Below are 12,656 nucleotides of genomic sequence, written 5' to 3' on the forward strand. Positions count from 1 at the left end.
TGGTGACTGGGTGGCTCTACTCCAGTCTCGTTATCCACTCCAGCTAGAAGTCAGCTTATCCAGTAAAGCTCCTCCATTCATTCTAGAAGAAACCTAAGCTGGCAGATAATAGTGAGGCTGACTCAGATATTTTAGGCAACATTAAAGATCCTTCACTTCCATTCCACTCTCTATCCATCTAACCATCACACTTCATCTCCATTTAACTTTCCATCCACCTGCCCATTAAACTGTCCACATATCCATCATAATATTACTATCAACCACCAACAACCATCAATCATTCCATCCATCTACCTATCCAAACAGCCCACTCGTTTATCCACTAACTCACCCACCTAACCATCTATCCATATTTCTGTAAAACCACCCAACCATTCACTTATCCAAACCATCATCTATTCATTCATCTCACCACACAGATCTTGGATAGATCTGGTCATCTATCCAATAATCTATCTGTTCATCCATATACCCATGATTTATCCAACTATCCATCTAGTCATCCCAAGTAGGTATCCATTTATTCATCTATCCATCTTCCAGTCACCCAATTACCCACCCACCGTCCAATTAATCATCTAATCACCTAACCAACCATTCATCTACCCATGTGCTCAACTATTTAACCCTCCATTTTATCCATTTGTCCAAATGGCCATTCACTCATATTATCATCCATCTGGCTGTGGTTCCATTTATATTTCCATCCTTCATTCTATGCCATCTATAATGGGATTCTATTTTGTGTCAGGCTCTGTGCTTGATTCTGTGGATACAGAGATGAAACCAACAGTACCCACTCCCTGAGAAGCTCAGAGTCCAGTAAGGGAGTCTATCTGACCCTTGGTGATGCCTTTTCTTTTTTTTGAGACAGGATCTTGCTCTGTCACCCAGGCTGGAGTGCAGCAGTGTGATCCTGGCTCACTGCAGCCTCAACCTCCTGGGCTCAAGAGCTCTTCCCACCTCTGCCTCCTGAGTAGTTGGGACTACAGGCACATGCTATATGCCTGGCTAATTTTTATATTTTTTGTAAAGACGGGGTTTCACCATGTCGCCCAGGTTGGTCTCAAACTCCCGGGCTCAAGCGACCCACATGCCTTGGCCTCCCAAAGTGTTGGGATTACAGGCATACGCCATCATGCCTGGCCGGTGATAGTTTTCTAATCATCAGAGATTCTAGCTCTGAGACTCCAGGGGCAGAGATCTCCATCTCCCATGACATGGGTCAGCTGACTGATAATCCAGGATTTTACCAACATTAATACGGAAGGAGCCTATATTCCTGCTTAGCATCCAATCAGATAGACCCAGGTCCTGCCTGGTCCTCTGTGGGTAGTGGCAGTGCTCCAGATGTCTTCAGAACTTCTCCAGATGTCCCTCCTTGCCCCTTACACTGGATCCTTCACTCATGTCCCATCCACTGGAAAATGAAGTCCTACCACTGGAATGGAAGTCAGTTGCGTTTTCCAGCCCGACCCTCAATTCCCCCAATTCTTTTAATAACAGCTCACTGGTTTTCTTTCCCTTGGAGGATCAGCTTCTTCAACTTGCTGTTCGTGACAGGATCCAACCCTAAATCCAGCTCCATGAGTTGCCTAAGCCTCAGATTTGGCCAGTGATTTACAGTCCTGAGGCTTTCGCTGCCCCACTGTGAAGAACGTGGTCTCTTTCTGTCTGTGTGGTTTTGCCGAAGGACTCGTAGAGCCGTCTTTGCCACACAGGGAAGAGCCTGCCTGAGAATTAAGGCCACGTGAGAGAAATTCATTTGATCACCTGGATCCAGACAGATACCACCTAAAGTTCCTGGAGACACTTGTCCCTTTGTCCTTCTTCCCCTCCCTTTCTCCCTCCCTCTTTTTCTCCCTCTTCTCCTTCCTCCCTCCCCCCACCCCATTTTTCTTGGCTTAAGCCAGTGTGAGTTGGATTTTATTCTTTTGCAACTGATCAAGTCCTTAAAAAGGCCAACACAGTTGGAAGCCTCAAGAGTGGTAATAAAGTAACCACATCCTACCCCACTTCAAAATGTAAACGTGGTTTTATTTAATGCCTTTTTGTCCATCACAAAGCACCCATTCCTTCCCAGCATCCCCCTCTTCCTAGAAAACAAGATGCAGCGTAAGGCACGTGCACTGTCCACATGACGTCAAGTAGGGTCTTTAAAAACAAAAATAAGCAATAGTCTTTTCAACAGCTCGAACTGCCTCCCTCTCTAATGTTCAAAGAATGATTGTCCCCACAAAGCACAACTTGGAGAAGAGAGTGCTTACATTAGAACTGTGAACCACCCCACATACCAGTTCAAAAAACAAAACCAAACCAACGACTAAGAAACCCAGCCACACAGGTACAAGAGCATAATTCCGGAGTAATGAGACTAGTCCATAAATTAAAAAGAAGACAAGACAAACCCGTCCCCTCCTCATCACCAGGCACCCCCTAAATCGGCAATTCCTTGCTTTTGTTCTGTGAGTCTTATAGAAGAGTCTAGACTCTGAGCCAGCCCTTTTCCCCAAAGTCAAATACTCCGAAGCCAATGTTGGGTACTTTCCTTCTCAGAACCCGCATTTGGACTGGTGGACGGCTTCTGAGATGGTCACTGGACACGTCGTCTCGGCTGTGGGGCCCCTTCCTGGTGTCCAACATCTGGGTCTCTGGAGTTCTCGGTGAGGAGGTGGGGAAGGCGAGGGGGTCTGAGGGCGAGATGGCAGGTGGAGATGCTGCTGATCCTGCTATAAATACTCCAGCTCCAGGGCGTGCCTCAGTGCCTCCAGGTCCGCGTGGCAGGATATCCGCCAGAAAGGCATGTTGTGCTGAAACACAGAACACCAGCCACAAGGTTATGGCCCCGCCCCTGCCCCCGGATCCCACGCCTGTGGTTAGAGGGCATGTGAGAAGTCAACCCAGTTAAGTCTAGCATGTGGGGACTTCCCAAACTATGAGGAACTTGACGTTGCTGGCAGACCCACGTCTGGCCAGTACCCACCACTATGGCCAACCATTTCTATTCACTCAGAGCCTGCTCTGACGGGCTTATCCAGCACTGCCCATCGTGTTCGCTGTTTGACCCTCTCGCCTCTGTTGGTACCAGTGTGGTCTTAGGCGGTGCACTGACATGGTGTTAAATTGCACAGTGGGAAAGCGATTCCTTTTTAAAAATGTGTTCTTGCCTGGGCACTGTGGCCCACGCTTGTAATCCCAGCATTTTGGGAGGCTCAGGCAGGAGGATTGCTTGAGGCCAGTAATTGGAGGCTGCAGTGCTCTGAATCCTGTTACTTCAAGAAGAAAGTCACAGCTCGGTGCTGGAACCCCTCCCCAACATTTGACAATCTCCACTGTGAACAAACAGAGCTGGTCTTGGAGAGTCTTGAGCAGGCCACTGTAGCTAGCCAGGTCAGGACGACACTAATCTGTTTTCTTTAGAGCTTTTGTTTTTATCTTTTCCTTTTCTTTGCAGCATGTGATACTTGCTTCAAGTTATTGTCATGATGTAGAGTTTTTTTTTTTTTTCTTTCTTTTGAGACAGGCTAGAGTGCAGTGACATGATCTCTGCTCACTGTAGCCTCAACCTCCCAGGCTCAAGTGATCCTCCTACCTCAGCCTCCCGGGTATCTGGGACAACAGATGCATGCTGCCACATCTGGCTAATTTTTGTATTTTTTGTAGAGATAGGGTTTCACCATGGTGACCAGGCTGGTCTCAAACTTCTGGGCTCAAGCAATCCACCCACCTCAGCCTCCCAAAGTGTTGGGATTACAGGCATGAGCCATTGTGCCCAGCTGAATTTCGTTTCATTAATTTTTTTTTTTTAAATTTTAGAGATGGAGTCTCAGTTTGTTGTCCATGCTGGAATGCAGATCATGGCTCACTGCAGCCTTGATCTCTTGGGCTCAACTGATCTTCCTGACTCAGCCTCCTGAGTGGCTAGGGATGTATCTAGGTAAATAGGAAAAAGGAAGGATGCAGGCCAAAATGTATATATATGTGCATGTATATGGAAGAAAGAATGCTGGCGTTTCTCAGAGTTTAAAAGATAATAAATGAGACTACCTTAGGAAGGATGTAAAGAAATCATTAAGGCAGGTGTAAATAAAATGTCATGGGGGCCAGCCGGAGGAAGCAGCCTCTTTTTTGGTAGAAGTGAATGGGATGGGGGTGTCTCAGGGGACAAGAGGCGCATGAGACCCAGACCTTGAAGAATGAATAAGGAGGCCGGGCGTGGTGGCTTACGCCTGTAATCCTAGGACTTTGGGAGGCCCAGGCGGGCGGATCACCTGAAGTCAGGAGTTTGAGACCAGCCTGGCCAACATGGTGAAACCCCGTCTCTACTAAAATACAAAAATTAGCTGGGCGTGGTGGTGGGCACCTGTAATCCCAGCTACTTGGGAGGCTGGGGCAGGAGAATCGCTTGAACACGGGAGGCAGAGGATGCAGTGAGCTGAGATCATGCCGCTGCACTCCAACCTGGGCAACAAGAGTGAAACTTCATCTCAGGAAAAAAAAAAAAAAAAAAAGAATGAGTGCTTCGTAGTTAGCAGGTCACTGAAGGGAAGGGCATCCAAGATTGAGAAGAATCCCTGGGTGAGGAAAGGAAGATCTATAAAAATGCCAGGGGCAGACCCCAGTGGGGCCTTCTGCACAGGTCACAAACGCTTAAGGGGCTTTCACTGGAGGCTCAGATAAACCCACAGATAAGAAATAAACAAGATAAGTTCATCTCCTGGTAAGTGCTAAGAAGGAAACAGAATGAGATAGGGTAGAAAGCAGCGTTGTCTGTCTACTTTAGAGAGCTGGGTCAGGAAAGGCCTCTCCAGGGAGTGTCATTTAAACAGGCCCTGGCAAAGATGTGGGGGAATGTGGGGGCAGGTAGAAGACACAGCAAGTGCAAAGGCCCCAGGAAGGTTGAGCTTGGAATGCAATGCTCATTGCTGCACTGCATGGCTCTTGGCACATAGTAGGTGCTCAAGAAATATTTGTAGAAGGAATAAAAAGAGGAAGAGAGGGAGGGAAAAAAAGAAGGTAAGTTTCTCAAGCAAAGTCCTCTGAATGTTCTGTAGCTTCTAAACAATTCCCAGCTCAAGGGAAGCAGAAAACCATCTCCTATGGGAACAGCTCTCATCTCTTCAACGCCTTCTCACTGCCCTAGCATTCCCACCCTGCCCTCATCCCGGCCAAGCCTTCCTTTCTTTGCAAAGATAGATTCTGGTTGCCACCTGGCCAATCCTGCCCTCTTTAAAGAGTGTAATTTGGCTGGGCACGGTGGCTCACACCTCTAATCTCATTACTTTGGGAGGCTGAGGTGGCCGGATCACCTGAGGTCAGGAGTTCGAGACCAGCCTGGCCAAAATGGCAAAACCCCGTCTCTACTAAAATTACAAAAAATGAGCCAGATGTGGTGGCTCATGCCGGTAATCCCAGCTACTCGGGAGGCTGAGGCACGAGAATCGTTTGAACCTGGGAGGTGGAGGTTGCAGTGAGCCGAGATCACGCTACTGCACTCCAGCCTCGGCGACAGAGCGAGACTCTGTCTCAAAAAAAAAAAAAAAAAAAAAAAAAAAAGAGTGTGATTCATTTTTCTGGGAGAGAATGAGCAAAGGTGGAAGAAAGAGAATGTTCTAGCCACCTTTACTCCAGGCTTAAAGGCTTCAGAGTGCCAGCAGATTCATCACTCGTGGAGAAGCGGAGACAAATCACCCACTAAAATGGACATATTAACAACACTGTCAGCAGAAACAGTCAAAGCCCCTGGTCCTGCGGCCATATTTTACACCGCTCAGATGTCCGGTGGCCTGGGCTAATGACTTCCATTTGTCTGGCTGAGAGAGCTGCTGGTGGACAGTGTTTCTCACTAACGTTCTGGGGCTTCTGCCTCAGACACTGGGACTTTTATGGGAGTTCTGTGTGTGGCGGGTGTGTACCTAGTCTTCTTTGGCTGACTCTACTCTTGCCTGACTAGCTCAGGGGTGAAAACCAACTGTGTTTGAAACTCATAAGTCCGTATCCTCCCAGCCAGGCGTTTGGAGCATGACATAGGTAGGTTTGCATGCGCTAGATGTATGACCTTAGGCAAATTAATTAACCTCTCTGAGTCTCAAATTCTGTCATCTATAAAATGGGGTGTGGCCGGGTACATGCCTCTAATCCCAGCTTTCTGGGAGGCCAAGGTGGGCAGATTGTTTGAGTTTAGGAGTTTGAGGCCAGCCCAGGCAACATGGTGAAACACCATCTCTACAAAAAAACAAAAACAACAACAACAAAAAAAAACCAAAAAATAAACCAGGTATGGTGGTGCCTGTCCGTAGTCCCAGCTACTTAGAAGCAGAGGTGGGAGGATTGCTTGAGTCCAGGAGGTAGAGGCTGCAGTAAGCTGAGATTGTGCCACTGCTCTCCAGCCTAGGTGGCAGAGTGAGACCCTATCTCTAAAAACAAAACAAAACAAAACAAAACAAAACAAAAGAAACAAAAAAAGGGATGCAATGATACCCACTTTGTAGGAGTTTTTTGAGGATTGAATACAATGATGATGTTAGCAATAAAGTTACGGTGGTGAAGGGCATGGGGTTAGGTCAGCACCTCAAGATGCCAGCCACAGCCTGGCCACACACCAGTGCGACTGACCCTGGCAGCTGCCCCTCAGTATCACTTCTCCCCTTCTCTCTCAGAAGCTGCTCCCATTTCTTAGCGGGGCTCATGGCAGCTGATAACAGAGACTACATCTCCCAGGAAAGGGGAGGAGCCTTCCAGGTGGAGGGGACAGTGCCCACAAAGCCTTCCAAGCTCCTCTCTCCCGGGGCCCTCTCCCAGGACCCTAGGGCTTCCCTCTTCTTCTGGGTTTCATCTGCTGAGACCCTAAACATTTTTGCATTTCCTTGGGATTTGCTGCCAGGCAGAGATGGGGGAAACCAGGTCCCCCTAATTAAGCTCTGTGACATTAACAATCCACTTCCCAGGCCTCCGGGTGGGGGGGTGGCAGCCTCTCTGGGGCGCTGTTGACAGTTCCAGACCCAGGACTTTGGCAGCTGTTTCTTTTCCAAGAACAGAGATGTGGCCACCAGAACCCCCTGCCCTCTCCTCACGGGCCCGAGATCACAAATGCAGGATTTTCTTTTTCATTAGCTTAATGCTGTCTTTATTAACTGGGAAGGGTTCCTGGAACATATGATCAGTAAGTATTAAATAAAACATATGCACGTGCACCGGCCCCCCACCAGCCTGCCCCGCCGGAGTGTCTCTAGGCTCCCGAACAGTTGTCCCAGAAACAATCCAGGGCTACCAGGGGCAGCAGCCAGAGGCAGAGAGGGGGATTTGTAGAAGGAAATTACTCAGGATGCTTCTGCAATTTGCAAATGGAATGGACTGGCAAGTAAGGAGCCTGGGAAGGAGGACCCAGCCAGCCACGGGGAGTGGAGGAAATCATGGAAGGAGCCCTTGAAGACCACGAGGGGTGCTCGAAAGAGCAGGAAAATGCAGTCTGAGAGGCGGAAGAAGTACCTTTTTCGCTCCTTGCTCCTCTTCCACACCATCGCCGATCACCACGTACACAGCTTTTCTGCCGAATCGCTGCATTATCCTCTCGAAGCAGCTCTCCTTCCCTGCACGCACACAGGAAGGAAAGGAGAAACGCTCTGTGAGGACCCCGGATTGCAGCCGATACCCGCTCATTAAGAGCTCGGTGCCTGCAGCTGTGATCCCAAAGGCCCGGTATTCATCATTTTGTTGTTGAGCAAACTTCTGAGGTGAGCACTGTTATCATCCCCACATGAAGGATGATGACAGCCGGAAACACAGCGAGAGTCAGTAGCTTGCCCAGGGCAACACAGCAGGAGGAGAAAGTGCAGGGGTTAGAGCAGGCTCCCAAGTCTCTGCAGCTGTCCGATGTAGAAGTGGCAATGGATGCACAACCATTTGAATGCACTTGATGCCACTGCACTGGACTTGTTTTGTTTTGTTTTGTTTTGTTTTGAGACACAGTCTTGCTCTGTCGCCCAGGCTGGAGTGCAGTGGTGCCATCTCGGCTCACTGCCACTTCCACCCTCTGGGTTCAAGCGTTTCTCCTGCCTCGGCCTCCTGAGTAACTGGGACTATAGGCACGCATCACCACACCTGGCTAATTTTTGTATTTTTTAGTAGAGATGGGGTTTCACCGCATTGGCCAGGCTGGTCTCAAACTCCTGGCCTCAAGTGATCTGCTCGCCTCGGCCTCTCAAAGTACTGGGATTACAGGCGTGAGCCACTGCACCCAGCCATCTTAACTTTTTTTTTTTTTTTTTTTTTTCCTGAGACGGAGTCTCACTCTTGTTGCCCAGGCTGGAGTGCAATGGCCTGGTCTCGGCTCACTGCAATCTCTGCCTCCTGGGTTCAAGCGACTCTCCTGCCTCAGCCTTCCGAGTACCTGGGATTACAGGTACCCGCCACCACACCCTGCTAATTTTTTTATTTTTAGTAGAGATGAGTTTTCACCATGTTAGTCAGGCTGGTCTTGAACTGCCTGACCTCAGGCAGTCCGCCTGCCTCGGCCTCCCAAAGTGCTGGGATTATAGGTGTGAGCCACCACGCCTGGCCATCTTAACATTTTTTTTTTTTTTTTGAGACAGAGTCTCGCTCTGTCACCTAGGCTGGAGTGCAGTGGCGCGATCTTGGCTCACTGCAAGCTCCACCTCCTGGGTTCACGCCATTCTCCTGCCTCAGCCTCCCAAGTAGCTGGGACTACAGGTGCCCGCCACCACGCCTGGCTAATTTTGTTTTGTATTTTTAGTAGAGACAGGGTTTCGCCGTGTTAGCCAGGATGGTCTCGATCTCCTGACCTTGTGATCCGCCCGTCTTGGCCTCCCAAAGTGCTGGGATTACAGGCGTGAGCCACCGCGCCTGGCCCATCTTAACCATTTTTAAGTATATAGTGCATGGCCAGGTGCGGTGGTTCATGCCTGTAATCCCAGCACTTTGGGAGGCTGAGGCAGATGGATCACCTGAGGTCAGGAGTTCGAGACTAGCCTGGCCAACATGGTGAAACCCCGTCTCTACTAAAAATACAAAATTAGCTGGGTGTAGTGGTGCACGCCTGTAGTCCTTGCTAATCAGGAGGCTGAGGCAGGAGAACCGCTTGAACCCAGGAGGCGGAGGTTGTAGTGAGCCGAGATTGCACCATTGCCCTCCAGCCTGGGCAACAAGAGCGAAACTCCCTCTTAAAAAAAAGAAAAAAGGTTAAGATGGTGAAAATTTTACATTATTTAATTTTACCACAATTAAAAATAAAAATATTATTTAAAAAAGAGATTCGAAATAAACCTGCAAAGGTACTTGAGGTATGCAGGAAAAATGGGAAAAATGAAAAGACAGGATCTTGTTGAAAAATCTTCAATAACCATTTCGACCCTTACTACTATAATTTTAAAATTAAAAGGCACTTTCATATAATGTTTGGACCTAGAACTTCAGTAAAACCAAAATTGCTTCAAGAAAATGCTGCCAAAGTACTATAAGTTATTTATTTTTTTATTTTTTGCTCTACAGAAAAAACAATGGAAAAGGTTTCTAATTAAAAATATTTTGGCACGGTGGCTCATGCCTGTAGTCCCAGTACTTTGGGGGCTGAGGTGAGAGGATTGCTTGAGGCTGGGAGTTTGAGGCTGTAGTGAGCTATGATCTCGCCACTGCATTCCAGACTAAGTGACAGTATGAGTCACTCAGCTATGGACTACATTTCCCAGCTTCCCTGGCAGCTACTTGTGGTCATGTGACTAAGCTGGGGCTAACAGGAAGTGAGTAGAATGTAATGTGCATAGCCTTCTGAGCTTGGCCTTCAAATATCAGACCTGCTAGAATGACAATGGGCTAGGACTCTGATTTGACCACATACATGAGAATAAAACCATAAGAAATGGTGGAAAAATAAAATGGGAGACACCTGGGTTTCTGGATGTCTTTGAGGAGAGGGTCACCCCACCAGCCTGGATCACTCACCTCTGTCTGTTCTACTAGGGAGAAATCAGCTTTGAGTCTCGCTCTGTCACCTAGGCTGGAGTGCAGTGGCGCGATCTTGGCTCACTGCAAGCTCCGCCTCCTGGGTTCACGCCATTCTCCTGCCTCAGCCTTGCATTTGGGGTGTGTTTGTTACAGCAGCTTTGCCTGTATCTGAACTCATACAGACACTTTGGAAAACTGTGGTCCTAACCAATTTCTTTAGAAGCAGAGGTTAAGGCATGTGGCCTATGGGGGCTGTTTTGGGGATCTGAGTCATGGCCATAGGCACATTCCATCAATTTCCCCAGTGTCATGTTCCTTAAACATCCCATTCCCAGGATGGAAAGCTAACCCCACCCTCCAACCCTGTATGCCCGCCGAGGTGTGGCTTCTCCCTACCTGTCTTGGTTGCACTGTAGATGTTCTCAATAGGAAACACAGACCCCAGGCCATATAGCAGGACTTTGGCCAGGGCAGGAATTAGTTGAGTGGTGGTGACCAGCACATTGACACAGTTGGGCCTAAGGACAAAGGAGATTGTGGATCAGAACTCGGAGGGACCACAAGGCCAGGCCTCCTCCTGCTGCATGAGCCTGCAGTTGGCAGGAAATCTGGTAGGCTTGGAGGCTGTGGCTGTCATCTTCAGCTATGGTAGGGCCTAAGGATTCTCAGGCTGTTCCTCTCTTTTAAGCCTGAAGCTGCCTGACATAGTGAAATGTAGTATGGGGGGAATACTTTTCTTATATAAAAAGCAAATGTTTATTGCAAGGGCCATACACTTAAATAGTTGCAGGTAATGTAAATGAGCGATATGGAACAAGTGTAGGACAACAGGGAAAGGTGGGGACTGGAGTAAGCTGGAGGCTGCATGCCAGTTCTCATCTTTTGGGAGAATCCAGAAACCTGGAAACCTGGTGGGCCCTGAAAAGTCTCTGCTGCTATTAGCTCAGCTATGCTCCCAGGTATCCACTGAGCCTTGTGCACTTAAGCTTTATTAAATATTTGGGCTGGGAGTGGTGGCTCGTGCCTGCAAACCCAGCACTTTGGGAGGCCGAGGCGGGTGGATCACCTGAGGTCAGGAGTTCGAGACAAGCCTGGCCAACATGGTGAAACCCCCCGTCTCTACTAAAAATACAAAAATTAGCTAGGCGTGGTGGCGCACACCTGCAATCCCAGCTACTCAGGAGGCTGAGGCCAGAGAATTGCTTGAACATGGGAGGGAGAGGTTGTGGTGAGCCAAGATCACGCCACTGCATTCCAGCCTGGGCGACAGAGTGAGATTCTGTCTCAAAAAAAAAAAAAATTTGGAAAGTGTGCAAGTGAGAGTTTGAGGAGTCCAATTCTCCCAAGTGTGGACATGCAGGAGCCACCACTGTCTACTGCGAGAAAGTTCAGTGGCACAGAGGAAAACGAGGGCTGCCACTTGCCGGGAGTTGATGAGGTTTAGTGCCTTCAGGGAGTGGGTCAGCCAGAGGTCTGTGAGAGCTTCCAGCTCAGCTCGGAGCTGTAGCCAGGTCTCCCTTTTGGGAGCGCCTATCAACCCTGTGGACAAAGGAAATAAAGATGTAGTCATCGTATTAGAAAGATCTGGGGGATGAAGGTAGGGAACAGGAATCTAGCTACTATACCCTGAGGGTTAAAATCAGATGATACCCAAAGTAAACTTCAATCCAGTGGCTTCTCTTAATCTTATCCTGAGATCAACAGATTGATAGATTAATCCATCCACTGACTGGTTCACCCATCCACCCATCCATCCATCCATTCATCCACCCATCCATCCATCCATTCATCCATCCACCCACCCACCTATCCACCCATCTATCTACCTACCCACCTATCCACCCATCCATCCACCCAACATCCATCCATCCATCCATCCATCCATCCATCCATCCATCCATCCACTCACCCACCCACCTATCCACCCATCCATCTACCTACCCACCTATCTACCCATCCATCCACCCAATATCCATCCACCCACCCATCCATCCATCCATTCATCCATCCATCCATCTATTCATCCATCCATCCATCCATCCACCCACCCACCTATCCACCCATCTATCTACCTACCCACCTATCCACCCATCCATCCACCCAATATCCATCCATCCACCCATCCATCCATCCACCCAATATCCATCCATCCATTCATCCATCCATCCATCCACTCGCCCACCCACCTATCCACCCATCCATCTACCTACCCACCTATCTACCCATCCATCCACCCAATATCCATCCATCCATCAATCCATCCACTCACCCACCCACCTATCCACCCATCCATCTACCTACCCACCTATCTACCCATCCATCCGCCCAATATCTATCCATCCACCCATCCATCCATCCACACAATATCCATTCATCCATCTATCCATCCACCCACCCACTCATCAATCTACCCACGCACCTACTCACCCATTAATCAACCCACCCACCCACCCATCCACCCACACACCCATCCACCCATCTACCCACCCACCTATCCACCCATCCACCCATCTACCCCCATATCCATCCATCCATGCATCCAACAAAAAATTCAGGAGTGCTTTCTAGGTGCTTGATATTGTAATAGGCACTGAATGTACAGATCTGAACAAAAATATGCAGATTATAGAGCTTATATTGTTATGGTGGAGACAGGGAATTAATAATAACATAAAAAAAGATGAACATTTTTG

The 12,656-nt window shown here is 48.6% G+C and overlaps 1 protein-coding gene across 2 annotated transcripts in view; it reads right to left on the reverse strand.

The window, feature by feature from the left end:
- Positions 1 to 2,019: 2,019 nt before the first annotated feature.
- Positions 2,020 to 12,656, reverse strand: part of EYA2 (EYA transcriptional coactivator and phosphatase 2) — a 296,749-nt gene continuing 286,112 nt past the window's right edge. For both annotated transcript variants that reach the window (XM_055266550.2, XM_063633402.1), the window contains 4 exons: positions 11,388 to 11,502; positions 10,360 to 10,481; positions 7,492 to 7,592; positions 2,020 to 2,813 (listed from right to left, as the gene is read on the reverse strand). In XM_055266550.2, the coding sequence (XP_055122525.1) occupies positions 2,733 to 2,813; positions 7,492 to 7,592; positions 10,360 to 10,481; positions 11,388 to 11,502 (419 nt within the window). In that variant the 3' untranslated portion in view covers positions 2,020 to 2,732. The remainder of the gene's footprint in view (positions 2,814 to 7,491; positions 7,593 to 10,359; positions 10,482 to 11,387; positions 11,503 to 12,656) is intronic.

The sequence above is a fragment of the Symphalangus syndactylus genome, chromosome 24 (assembly GCF_028878055.3).
Source record: "Symphalangus syndactylus isolate Jambi chromosome 24, NHGRI_mSymSyn1-v2.1_pri, whole genome shotgun sequence".
Lineage (NCBI taxonomy): Eukaryota > Metazoa > Chordata > Mammalia > Primates > Hylobatidae > Symphalangus > Symphalangus syndactylus.